The 12,502-nt window shown below is 46.0% G+C and overlaps 1 protein-coding gene across 3 annotated transcripts in view; it reads right to left on the bottom strand.

Annotated features, from left to right (window-relative positions):
• The window catches only part of CACNA1E (calcium voltage-gated channel subunit alpha1 E), a 412,948-nt gene that overhangs the window by 215,360 nt on the left and 185,086 nt on the right, over nucleotides 1–12,502 (bottom strand). For all 3 annotated transcript variants that reach the window (XM_043923905.1, XM_043923907.1, XM_043923906.1), the window contains exon 7: nucleotides 11,989–12,170. In XM_043923905.1, coding sequence (XP_043779840.1) covers nucleotides 11,989–12,170 — 182 coding nt within the window. The remainder of the gene's footprint in view (nucleotides 1–11,988; nucleotides 12,171–12,502) is intronic.

The following is a 12,502-nucleotide window of genomic DNA, read 5'->3' as shown; positions in this document are numbered from 1 at the left end:
ACATGGATGAACCTAGTTCAGTTCAGTCGCTCAGTCCTGTCTGACTCTTTGCAACCCCATGCACTGCAGCATGCCAGGCCGCCCTGTCCATCACCAACTCCCAGAGCTTACTCAAACTCACGCTCATCGAGTCGGTGATGCCATCCAGCCATCTCATCCTCTGTCGTCCCCTTCTCCTCCTGCCCCCAATCCCTCCCAGCATCAGGGTCTTCTCCAATGAGTCAACTCTTCGCATGAGGTGGCCAAAGTACTGGAGTTTCAGCTTCAGCATCAGTACTTCCAGTGAATTTTCAGGACTGACCTCCTTGAGGATGGACTGGTTGGATCTCCTTGCAGTCCAAGGGACTCTCAAGAGTCTTCTCCAACACCACAGTTCAAAAGAATCCATTCTTCAGCACTCAGCTTTCTTTATAGTCCAACTCTCACATCCATACTTGACTACTGGAAAAACCATAGCTTTGACTAGACAGACCTTTGTTGGGAAAGTAATATCTCTGCTTTTTAATATGTTGTCTAAGTTGGTCATAACTTTTCTTCCAAGGAGCAAGCATCTTTTAATTTCATGGTTGCAAACTGCCAACATCCGCTGGATCATCAAAAAAGCAAGAGAGTTCCAGAAAAATATCTACTTCTGCTTTATTGACTGTGACAAAGCCTTTGACTGTGTGGATCACAATAAAATTCTTGTGACTGTGGAAAATTCTTCAAGAGATGAGAATACCAGACCACCTGACCTGCCTCTTGAGAAACCTGTATGCAGGTCAGGAAGCAACAGTTAGAACTGGACATAGAACAACAGACTGGGTCCAAATTGGGAAAGGAGTATTTCAAGGGTGTATATTGTCACCCTGCTTATTTAACGTATATGCAGAGTACATCATGAGAAATGCTGGGCTAGAGGAAGCACAAGCTGGAATCAAGATTGCAGGGAGAAATATCAATAACCTCAGAAATGCATATGACACCACCCTTATGGCAGAAAGTGAAGAAGAACTAAAGAGCCTCTTGATGAAAGTGAAAGAGGAGAGTGAAAAAGTTGGCTTAAAGCTCAACATTCAGAAAAGTAAGATCATGGCATCTGGTCCCATCACTTCATGGGAAATAGATGGGGAAACAGTGACAGACTTCTTTTTGGATGAACCTAGAGATTACCACATTAAGAGATTATCATAGTAAGTAAAGTCAGACTGAGAAAGACTAATATCATATGATATCACCTATATGTGGAATATAAATAATTGATAAAAATGAACTTATATACAAAACAGACTCAGAGAAAACAAACTTACAGTTACCAAAGAGGAAAGCAGGAAAGGGATAAATTAGGAATCTGGGAATAAGAGATACACACTACTATATGAAAAACAGAAAAACAACAAGGACCTACTGGATAGCACAGGGAGCTATATCTAACCTCTAATTAAAAAGGATAGATACGTATGACAAAACCCACTGAAATGTTGTGAAGTAATTAGCCTCCAACTAATAAAAAAAAAAAAAAGAAAAAAAAAAGGATACGTATAATTCAATCACTTTGCTGTACACCTGAGATACTGTAAGTCAACTACACTTCAATTGTTTAAAAAACATTTTTAAGATATTTTAAAAACAAAATGAGACAATTCTGTGAAGCCACCAGAGTTCACCTACAGATCTCAGCTGACAAGTCCCTGATTCTGGGCCAAGGGCAGAGGCCTGGGGATGGGAGAGGGAGGAGGGCAGCCAGCAAAGTGCCTTCGTACGCATGCGCGCTCGGTTGCTAAGTGATGTCTGACTCTTTGTGACCCCGTGGACTGTAGCCCATCAGGGCTCCTCTGTTCATGGGATCTTCCAGGCAAGAATAGTGGAGTGGGTTGCCGTTTCCTTCTCCGGGGGATCTTCCCGACAAAGTGACTGAACCCAAGTCTTCTACTTGGCAGGGGGATTCTTTACCACTGAGCCACCAGGGAAACTCTAACGTGCCCTCAGGAGAATGGAAATGCCAATGGTCCTTGTTCTCTTTCCTGAGAGCCCACCGTGGGTATCAGTTAGTTTGTATTACACAGATACTGATTAAAGTAGGACCTCATGGAAATGCACGCAGTGGGAGAGACAGGCTGAAGGCTTCTCTTCGGTAGGCCCCCACTACGCCGACCACCTCACACCCTCCCCAGGCCGAGTCATTACTGTCACAGGGAACTGTCATTCTCAAACTTCACTGCAGCCTCAGAAGCACAAGGGCGCATGTGAAAAATACATATTCCTTCCTCCTGCCTCTGCAGCTGCTAAGTCGTTAGATCCAGGCAGAGCCCTGGAATCTGTAATTATATTAATTGCCCCTCAGCCGATTCCAAGATGGACCACACTCCGAGGGGCACTGAAAGAAAGCCCTCAATAAATACTTTTCTAGAGAATGATAAATTGAGGGAAAAATGAAGACAGACCATTTTGGCTTGCCTAGTGCCAGCGGCTGCCACTGTGCCATCCCTGTCTAGCTGGGATTCCATTAAGGATTTGGCCTCCGAGGGATCCAGTGGAAAGTGCCTGAAACAGCCACTGAGTCACCACCGTACCACCCCAGCTAATTTCTGCCCCTTAGTCCTCAGGCACGGGGTTGCCTCAGAACAGAGAGATCATGGCCTAAGGCTGTATGACACACCAGGCGCCTGAGGTCTCTGGCCAGGGATCAGAAATTAAACTGTGTATTAGAGTGGGCTAAAAGAAAGGCCAAGAGCCCTGAGCCAGCCTAATGGGTCCGCATAGACAAAAGATCTGGAGACTGGCCTGGTGCGTGGTGTGAAATCCAGGCACCCGATCAGGAGGCAAACTTAGCATATTTGGAATCAACCCCAAACAGAAGGACATCTCTGGCTTGACAAATTATTAAGAAATCAAAATGGATATGAAAGAGTGGGAATAATTTCAGGATGGAAGCAGCTATGGATGGAAATATGTGCGAGGAAGAAAGAAAATCACAGGTTTTTTTTTTTTTCTTCCCCCACAGAGGGAGCCAGGGACTGGAAATAGTGGACCCTGGACTCTGGCCCAGCGGGCAGGACGCAGGCGGGAGGCATTGTAGGGTTTAGAGAGAGGACAAGTGATTCACATGAGAGCAGGCTGCCAAAGGCAGCAGCAGAAGCTACAAACATAAATGTGTTTTTTTAAAAAGAGACACTCTGAGGAGGAAAACAAGATGACGGAGTACAATGCAAGTGAGGAAGGTGGGCGGGCCTGGTAGGTTTCAGTCCCCAAAAGTTCCCCAAGTCCACGCTCTGAATTGGGCCGAAGCGGGGCCGGGCGCCCAGGAATGAAGTCTGGGAGGGCCCACGAGGTGATCCACACCTTCTGGTCACAGCTTACTCTGCACGTGTGTGTGCACACACACCCTTCCCTCCCTCACTCACTCTCCCTCTATTGGGGGCAGTTCAAGCACCAAATTAGAAATCAGAACATTTGGCTTTAAAACTCACTTCCTACTTCCTCCATGCAATGAGACAGGCTTCTCAACTCATTCCACACACTGAATTTAGCCAGCAGATTCCAGAGTAACATTTGAAAAAGGGCCTATAATACATTTACTCCCTTTTCATTGTCTCTCCCCCACCTCTTTCCTTTCTTTGTTGTTCAGTCACTCGGTCGTGTCGGATTCTTTGAGACCCCATGGACTGCAGCACGCTTGCGTCCTCCACTATCTCCTGGAGCTTGCAAAAACTCATGTCCACTAAGTGGGTGACGTCATCCAATCATCTCATCCTCTGTCACCCCCTTCTCTTTCCTTCCTACCCAGGTCAAATTTCACTGTTCTGCTAAGGTCAGTCTCCTAATGCTCATTTCATTAGGCTCACCTGGCAAAACTACTCTGGTAAAAGTCAGCTCTGTACCTACTTCCTGCCTGAACCTCAGGGGCCAAATGTGACCAGAGGAAAACATAGCACATTCACTGGTCTCACCTTCACCCCAGCAACACGAACCCCAAGTGGGTCCTGAATGCAGTCCAGCAGTTACAGCCCCACTCCACTCATTTCTCCATTCTCTGGAAAACTATTTCCACCTTCCCTCAAACTTCCAGCATTTCCCTTCTCCCACCCTCTGCTAAATGACCTGGCTTCCAATTTCACTGAGAAAATAGAAACAATAGGAGAACTTCCACGAGCTCCCGCCACCCTACCCACATCCCAGCCTCTGCAGCCTCCCTCCGAGGACTACTGATGAACCATGAAGTTGGGTGCCAAGCCCAATCCTCCACATGGGCTCTGCCGGGCCAGGAGCCCACCCCCCTTCTCACCTGCTTTAAAAGACTGCTCCACCAACTGTCCTCTCTCTCCACCAGCAATGATTTTCGTCTTGAAAGATTCATTCTCATCAGAAAGCAAATGGTATTTCATCTACCTTTCCCGTTTTCTCTGCTCCTCTTTCAGCAAAACTCACCACAATGAGTATGGCCATATCTCCAACGTTCTCTTAAACCTTCCCCAATCAGGCTTTTGCCCCTCCCACTGCCCTCTCCTGACCTCTGATGATAAATTCTTAGCACTTACTTAACCCATCCCTAGGCATCATTGGACTCAGCTGATCACTGCTACTTCCTCCTTTCTGTAGCAATCTCTTCCCTTGGCCTCCAGGACACCATCCCTCCCTGACCCCCTTCACTGCTCCCTCTCAGTCTCCTTGTTGATAACTCCTTAACTCACCCACATCTCAACACTGGAACTCAGCTCTCGAACCTCTTCCCTATGGTTAGATAGTCCCTTCCTTGATGGTTTATCCAGTCTTAGGGCTTTAAATACCATCTATTCACTGAAAACTCCCAACTTGTATCTCCAATCTAGGCTTCTACCCTGAATTCATTTATCCAACTCTCTCCTTACAACACCATTTGAGCATCTCAAATTCCTCATTCATGTCCCAACTCAATTCTTCATCTTCTTCCCAATCTACTTCACCCCTCAGCCCTCATGGGACAGGGAAAGTCTAATTTCCAGGATATACTTATCAATCCCTTTTTGTATTAGATAAGTCATACATCAACAGACACTGATGTCAGATTCCAGGTGGCATCTGTATTGGGTCCCAGACTCCTGCTAGGACATGGGAACAGGGTCATGCAGACAAGGATGCAGAGAGAAAAACAGCCTATACCAGAGCATGACTTACTGGTTACAGAAATCCACAAATTTTACCTACTGGATACCTTATCCTAGGTTAATTGGTACACCTTATCACTCTGACACCAGAAGATGGTGGTAGGCTCCTGGCCCCTATTTGTCAAATGAGTTTTGAGTATGTTCTGTTCCCAGGGCATGTGGAGGAGGTGGTGATGAAAACTAAAGCAGAGATGAGTAGACACATTCCCCAGTCACATGGAAGTCAGCACCAAACACATTCTCTGTAGATACCATAAAATCAGAGAAGCTTCAGGAAGCTGAAGATGGCAGTTTTCCACCAACCCTCGGATACGGTTTTATTCTTTCAACGTGCTTATGCAGAACACACATAAGATAAATGCCAACGGGGTAAAAAGTGAATAGCTGTTAACTATTCAGCAACTATTAATTATATGCAGGTGGGAGAAGGCAACTTAAAAGCGAGTCATAGGACCAAAGGACTTCTGAGAATGAGGGAGACTCTCCTCTTCTCGCCAAAAGCCAGGAAAGAGTATTTTCTTTCCAGGAAAAGAATTTGTGATAGCTATATGGTGATGTAAGGAGAGAGCTGGATAAACGAATTCAGAGTAGAAGTTTAAGCTGGAGACATAAATTTGGAATTGTCAGGGTATAGATCGTATTTAAAGTCCTAAGACTGGATAAACCATCAAAAAATCTCTCTCATGGCAGCACAGAGCGCTGAAGCAGTCATAACAGATAAAACTGGCGTATACCTGCAAAGTCAGAGAAACAGCATGCCTCCAAGAACTATGCATATCTGCATGAGTTATAGACACCAAGTGAGAAGAAAAACAGCTCAGTGAAAAACACAGATGAAATACAGATCAAAAGACTGGACTTGGGACTTCCCTGGTGGTCCAGTGGCTAAGACTCTGCTCCCTCAACACAGGGGGCATTGGATTCAATCCCTGATCAGGGAACTAGATTCCACATGCTACAACTAAAGATCCCACATGCCCCAATTAAGACCTGGTACAGCCAAATGAATAAATATTTCAAAAAATTGGACTTGAAGAGCACAGGTTGGAGTAATTGCAGACACAGACTGGGAACCCCTGCAATCTGTATATTAGTCCTGATAACCACATACAGCAGAGACCACAAAACCAGAGTCACAACAGAGAAACCCAATTCAGACCAGAATCAGCAGAAAGCCAGATCTGAGAGCTGCATCTCATTCAGGTGAAGAAGTTTAGAAGTTAATCCTGGAACCACAGTCATATTTGCAGAGTGAACTGCACTGAGCCAAGAGAGAAGACGGCACTGTCCTGGAGGACAAACACCCATCCAGAATCAGTTCAGATCAGTTGCTCAGTGGTGTCCGACTCTTTGTGGCCCCATAGACTGCAGCATGCCAGGCCTCCCTGTCCATCACCAGCTCCCGGAGCTTGCTCAAATTCATGTCCATCGCGTCGGTGATGCCATCCAACCATCTCATCTTCTGTCGCCCCCTTCTCCTCCTGCCCTCAATCTTTCCCAGCATCAAGGCTTTTGTAATGAGTCAGTTCTTTGCATCAGGTGGACGAAGTATTGGAGCTTCAGTTTCAACCTCAGTCCTTCCAATGAATATCCAGGACTGATTTCCTTTAGGATTGACTGGTTTGATCTCCTTGCAGTCCAAGGGATTCTCAAGAGTCATCTCCAGATTAGGAGACATGAAACAAATTAAACCAGTAAGAATAGGGGAGAGTCTGCAAGTGGTGGAGACCTTTGCAGAGATAGTCAAAACAGGGAGAAGCAGCCAGCAGAACCACAGACTGCTTTGCATCTTTCTACCACAAGAGGGAGGGACGCCAAGAATACAGTTGGAGGGTGACCAAACCAAGTTGAAATTCTGGGAGAAACTAAATGGAGCTCAGCACGCAGGACTCCAGGTTGCCCTGACAATGGGAACTCTCCCCTACCCTTACAATCAAGCAGGATAATGAGAAAGGCTACATGCAAATGAAGCTAACCAAAATCAACAGCGGAGCCATACAAGGTCACAGGAAGCATTTAGGAAGGGTTTGTACAGCAGAAAAGGGATGCTATCACCAGGGAAGCATTTACAGTATATAGAAAAAGGTTAAACTGAGTCCACATGTTTGAGAGAGCTTCTGTGTACAGTGTCAACATGAAGGCACTCCTAATGGTTCAAACGTAACTGGTGCCAATAAATCTTACATATTTGTTGTGACCATTAAATAGAGAAGACATTGGAATAGGAAAAAGGGGCTCCCTTTTCTTTGTGGCCTTTGTGAGGAAATACGGCAGCTGGGTGAATTGGGCCTTTCCGGAATGAGTGGTTGAAAGGGAAATCAACCAGTTATATCTGCAACCTGTGAACAGTGGTGATAATAAAAGGCACCATGGCTGATTTTCCTCTATGGTGAAACATACATACATACATACATGCATGTATTCAGAGTAGGGATTTCCCAGGTGGCACTAGTGGTAAAGAACCCGCCTGCCAATGCAGGAGACATAAGAGAGCTGGCTTTGATCCCTGGGTTGGGAAGATCCCTTGGAGGAGGGCATGGCAACCCAATCCAGTGTTCTTGCCTGGAGAATCCCATGGACAGAGGAGCCTGATGGACTACAGTCCATGGGGTTGCAAAGAGGCGGACATGACTGAAGGGACTTAGCATTCGCACAAGGCGACTTAGTCATTCACAGTTAATACAGTAGTGTGTAACCGGTTCTAATACATATATAAAACTTTTTCATTTACAAAATCTTAAGTTAAAATTAAGAGAAAAAAATAAATACTCAGGTATTGTTGGCATGGGCTACAAGAATCTGCAATTTTCCAGCCAAGATCCTAGGTACCTCTGATCTCATACTCTTAATGGGCATAAACAGGAGAGGAGTGGTAGGTCAATTAGTCTCCACTATTTAAATGTTCTTTTCCCCATATCCTAGATCCTTTTTTAAATTTATTCTTTAATTGTGGGAAAATTGTATTATAATGTTGTGCTAGTATCTGCTGTACAACAAAATAATTCAGCCATAATTATATATATATATCACCTCCGTCTTGAGCCTCCCTCCCCTCCCCCGACCCACACATCGAGGTCGTCACAGAGCACCAGGTTGGGATTCCAGTGTTACATGACTTCTCACCAGCTATCTGTTTTACTCATGGTATGATATATACGTCAAAGCTACCTTCTCCATTCATCTCATTCTCTCCTTCCCCTATTGTGTCCACAAGTTCTGAATCCCCTTTCTGGTCCAAGCGGACTAGTTGAATTTGGGTAAATTAACAGTGTTAAAAAAAAAAAAAACAACAAGACAATAGGTCCAAAACAGAGTCACTTACACTAAGCCCCATGTCACCAAACCAAAACTTTATTACAGTGTCAGTCTCTCCCACAAATGGGCTCTTAAACCAGGCAATCAGGAATCACCTGGTCAGTGTGAATGAGGTCATCTGCCTGATAAAACCCTGCCATCCCCTAAAGCAGCAGTTCCCAACATTTTTGGTACCAGAGACCAGTTTCGTGGAAGACAAATTTTCCCCAGGCTGGGGGTGGCGGTGGGCTGGTTTGGGGATGATTCAAGTACACTACATTTATTGTGCACTTTATTTCTCTCATTATTACATAAGTTCCACCTGAGATCATCAGGCATTAGATCCTAGAGGTTGGGGACCCCTGCCTTAAAGGAAAGCGACCTTGCTACAACCAATCCACTTTTTACTAACTTCCTGGTCCAGTGCCCTTCTGCCTCTAAAAGCCTTTCATTTTGTATAGCTCCTCAGCGCTCCTTTCCAGATGTGAGATGGGATGCTGCCTCATTCATGAATGGTTGAATAATGTCAATAACACCTTTAAAATCCACTCTGTTGAATTTTTTTCAACAAAAGCCTGTGTGATGTGATTCCCCCACATATTGTAAGCCCTACCCCCACCAGTATGAAGACACCCAGCTCTGAAACTTCCTCCAGCAGAAGACAACCCTAACTCTAGGATGTGTGTCCAGTTCCTATAAGACAGCTCCACCTGGGCCATGCTTCACACCCCAGTTCCCTGCTCAAGGGAAGCTGGTCTTGGCTGACTTCCTCTCTTCCTAGGGAGCCAGACTTTGTCCTTGCTCTACTGGCTGAAAATGGGATGCCTTTTCCATCCAGCTTCTCCTGAATCAAGGGGTAGATACTAGCCTCACTATGTCCATTATCTCTGCCTATGGGCTCTTGGCTCCATGCCCTCTCCCTAGATCCAAAGCTTTGGAAAGTGACGTCATTTCAAAGTGGGCATGAGTTCATTCTGCCCAATGAGCAGCCAGCCACTTTTTGGAAGCCAGTCCTACAGTTCAATGATTTCTCTCAAGCCTGGATCCAGACACAGGGGTAGCAGGAGGCCTTCAGTAAGGTGAAGTTCAATGACTGATGGCCTGGAAGTCAGAGGTACTACGTGTCTGAGGTCCTGGGAGCCCACACAATGAAAGGTTTCAGAGGATCTGCCGTCTGACGTCTTCTCCCTGCTTTCTCCCTGCTTCTCGGTAGAGCACACCTAGACAGGACAGCAAGTTCACTGTCTCTGTGTGACCTCCATACCTATGTTAGACAGACAACCAGAGAGAGGCTGGAATCTGAAGAGAGCACCAGGAGCACAGAGGTCATGGCACTTTTTCTCCCTGTTTCCCCATGTGCCTAGCACATTGTTTGACACATCACAGATGCTCACAAATATATGTTGAAAGAATGAATGAATGAATGAACAAAGGAACTAAACCAAGTGATGAGTGACTCCTGCTTATCTCAGTACCTTCTGAGTCTTGGCCCTGGAGGACCAACAGATCTTGCCTGTATCTTCAAATGCAACACTTCTCCTTTCGGGCTTTCAGTGCATTTAACACATCACTTAGGTGAATCTACACATATAATTGAAAGCCATCCTGCCCAAAGCCCCACAGATGACACCAGCCACTGTGGGGCCCAGTGCTGTCATTTCCAGAGGCGCTTGGTTAATCTGAGTGACATGGCCTCAAGACAACCTTCACATCTCAAACGAGGAGTGACTGGCCTCATCAACCTTGTCTCCCTTCCCTCCTCCCTGCCACCCCCACATCTGGTAAGAATCCCAGAGTGTTCTCAAGGTTTTTCTAGGTCACACATAACCCCTGGGCTTGCCAGGCATATGCTGGTCCTTGGGACTTCACACCTCTCCAGATCTTCGACGGGAAAAGCTTGCGGCTCTTTTCTGCAAAGCCCCACCTGCCTTGCTCATGTGGCGTGGGGATGGGACCAAGTTAATGATGCTCATTTACTAGGCACCTACTTGTATGGGCCTTATATGGACCCTGGCTCTTTCTCCGTGACAATCTGGTTGAGTCTCTCCTAAGACAGCATTTCTTTTCCTTCCAGTATAGATAATGTCCCGAAGTCATTCTAAAGGGGGTTTTTTGTAAATCACCCAATGCCCCATCCATTACATTTATATGGATAGGAGAATCAGGTTAGAAGGAATATGAGGGTGCCTTAGGGTAAAGAAGGCTAGGGGAGGGCAAGTGAGATGATGATTGCTCCAAACGGATATGCCCTAGGGTGGGATGGCTGGGAGGCATAGGAGAGTACAAACCTTTATGAACACCTGTTTACAAAGACAATTTGCCCAAATTGCTTTGCCTCTCAAGGCTCCCCTAAGCATCAAACCACACAACTCCCTACTCTTTCATTTTAGAACTTAGACTCTGCACTGCTGCTGCTAAGTCACTTCGGTCGTGTCCGACTCTGTGCGACCCCATAGACGGCAGCCCACCACGCTCCCCTGTCCCTGGGATTCTCCAGGCAAGAACACTGGAGTGGGTTGCCATTTCCTTCTCCAATGCATGAAAGTGAAAAGTGAAAATGAAGTCCCTCAGTCGTGTCCGACTCTTAGTGACCCCATGGACTACAGCCCACCAGGCTCCTCCGTCCATGGGATTGTCCAGGCAAGCGTACTGCAGTGGTGTGCCATTGCCTTCTCCGAGACTCTGCACTATACCTTTCATAACTTATTAAGATCAGACTCTGGGAAGTAGAAGACACTTCAGTAGTCACCCTAACTTCTGTCCTCAAGCAGGGATCCCCAAACATCCCAGACAGGCAGCTAGACAGCCTTGTCTTATACATCAACTTACAACCTTCCCAATGTGGCTGATCATAGGAATCACCAGAAGCACATGTAAAACATATAGCTCAGCTCACCAACACCACATGAAATCAAATCTCCAAAGGGCCTGTGAATCAGAATTTTTAACAAGCATCCCTAGTGAATCTTACAACTAAGCATGTTTCTTACATGCATGTAATGCAATGGTTCTTGAGAGTGACTACATATTAGAATCAGCTAGGAAGCTTTAAAAAAAAAAATCAATGACAGGTCTTTATCCCTAGCTATTCCTACTTAATTAGTCTGGAGTAGAGCCCTGGCGGTGTACATTTTTAAAGCTCCCTCCCAGCTGATTCCAAGTGCCGAGAACTACTGGAATATCTTTCCAGACCAATGGTAAGTTCTTTAAAGACAGCAACCAAGAAATCTATAACTCTTGGTACCCCTCACTCAATCCTACCACCACGTCAAACCAGTAGCAAAACATACTCTATAATGGCTGAGCTGATCTGATTTAACTAGCATTGTTCACCCACCAAATATGGCATGTAATTTCCTAACTCTATTAAGAAGCTGTGTGCTTAGCAAGAGGGCAAAAACAGAGGCATAGAAACTTCTAAGCCTACCATAGTTGAGTCCACACACACACATGCACACCCCCATACACATTTCCAATCTTTCCTTTCCCCCGGCTAACCAACCCCAACCAAGCCAGGAGCCTAATTCCATGATCCTTCCCTTCTGTTCCGGCCCCTCACCAGCTCACTTACATTGTACAGCACGGTGGTCCACCCTTCCATGGTGATGCACTGGAAGACAGTCAGCACAGCAAAAAGGATGTTATCAAACTGCGTGATCCCATCATTGGGGCCGATCCAGTCCCGGCATTCATAACCAGCTGGGCAGCCCTGCACGCCACATGGGTGAGGGGGGTCAAATCCTTCTAGAATACCTGCAGACACATTTGGAGGGTGGGGGATAAACCATGTGATGTTTCACATGAGCTGCAAATAACCCCAGGAGACCACAAGCATGCATTTCTATTTCCCACAAGAAGGTTTATCCCCCTTGTCTCTAGCTCCTACCCCTTTCTGGCATCGCTACACGTCACAGCTCACAAACTGTAATGTGTTCAACCCAGTGTTTCCCAACCTGCTCTGAAAATGAAGCCTCCTCCACACATCCCCCCACCTCCACCTTCTGCAGGTCACATCTTCTACCATCTCCTGAGCCCCACAGGAATTTACAGGACTGGGTATCACCCAGAAGGGTCTGAGTTGAAGG

This window comes from Cervus elaphus, chromosome 14, assembly GCF_910594005.1.
Source record: "Cervus elaphus chromosome 14, mCerEla1.1, whole genome shotgun sequence".
NCBI classification, from domain to species: domain Eukaryota; kingdom Metazoa; phylum Chordata; class Mammalia; order Artiodactyla; family Cervidae; genus Cervus; species Cervus elaphus.
The sequence above is the reverse complement of the archived record's forward strand: the minus strand, read 5'-3'. Positions and strand labels throughout refer to the sequence as shown.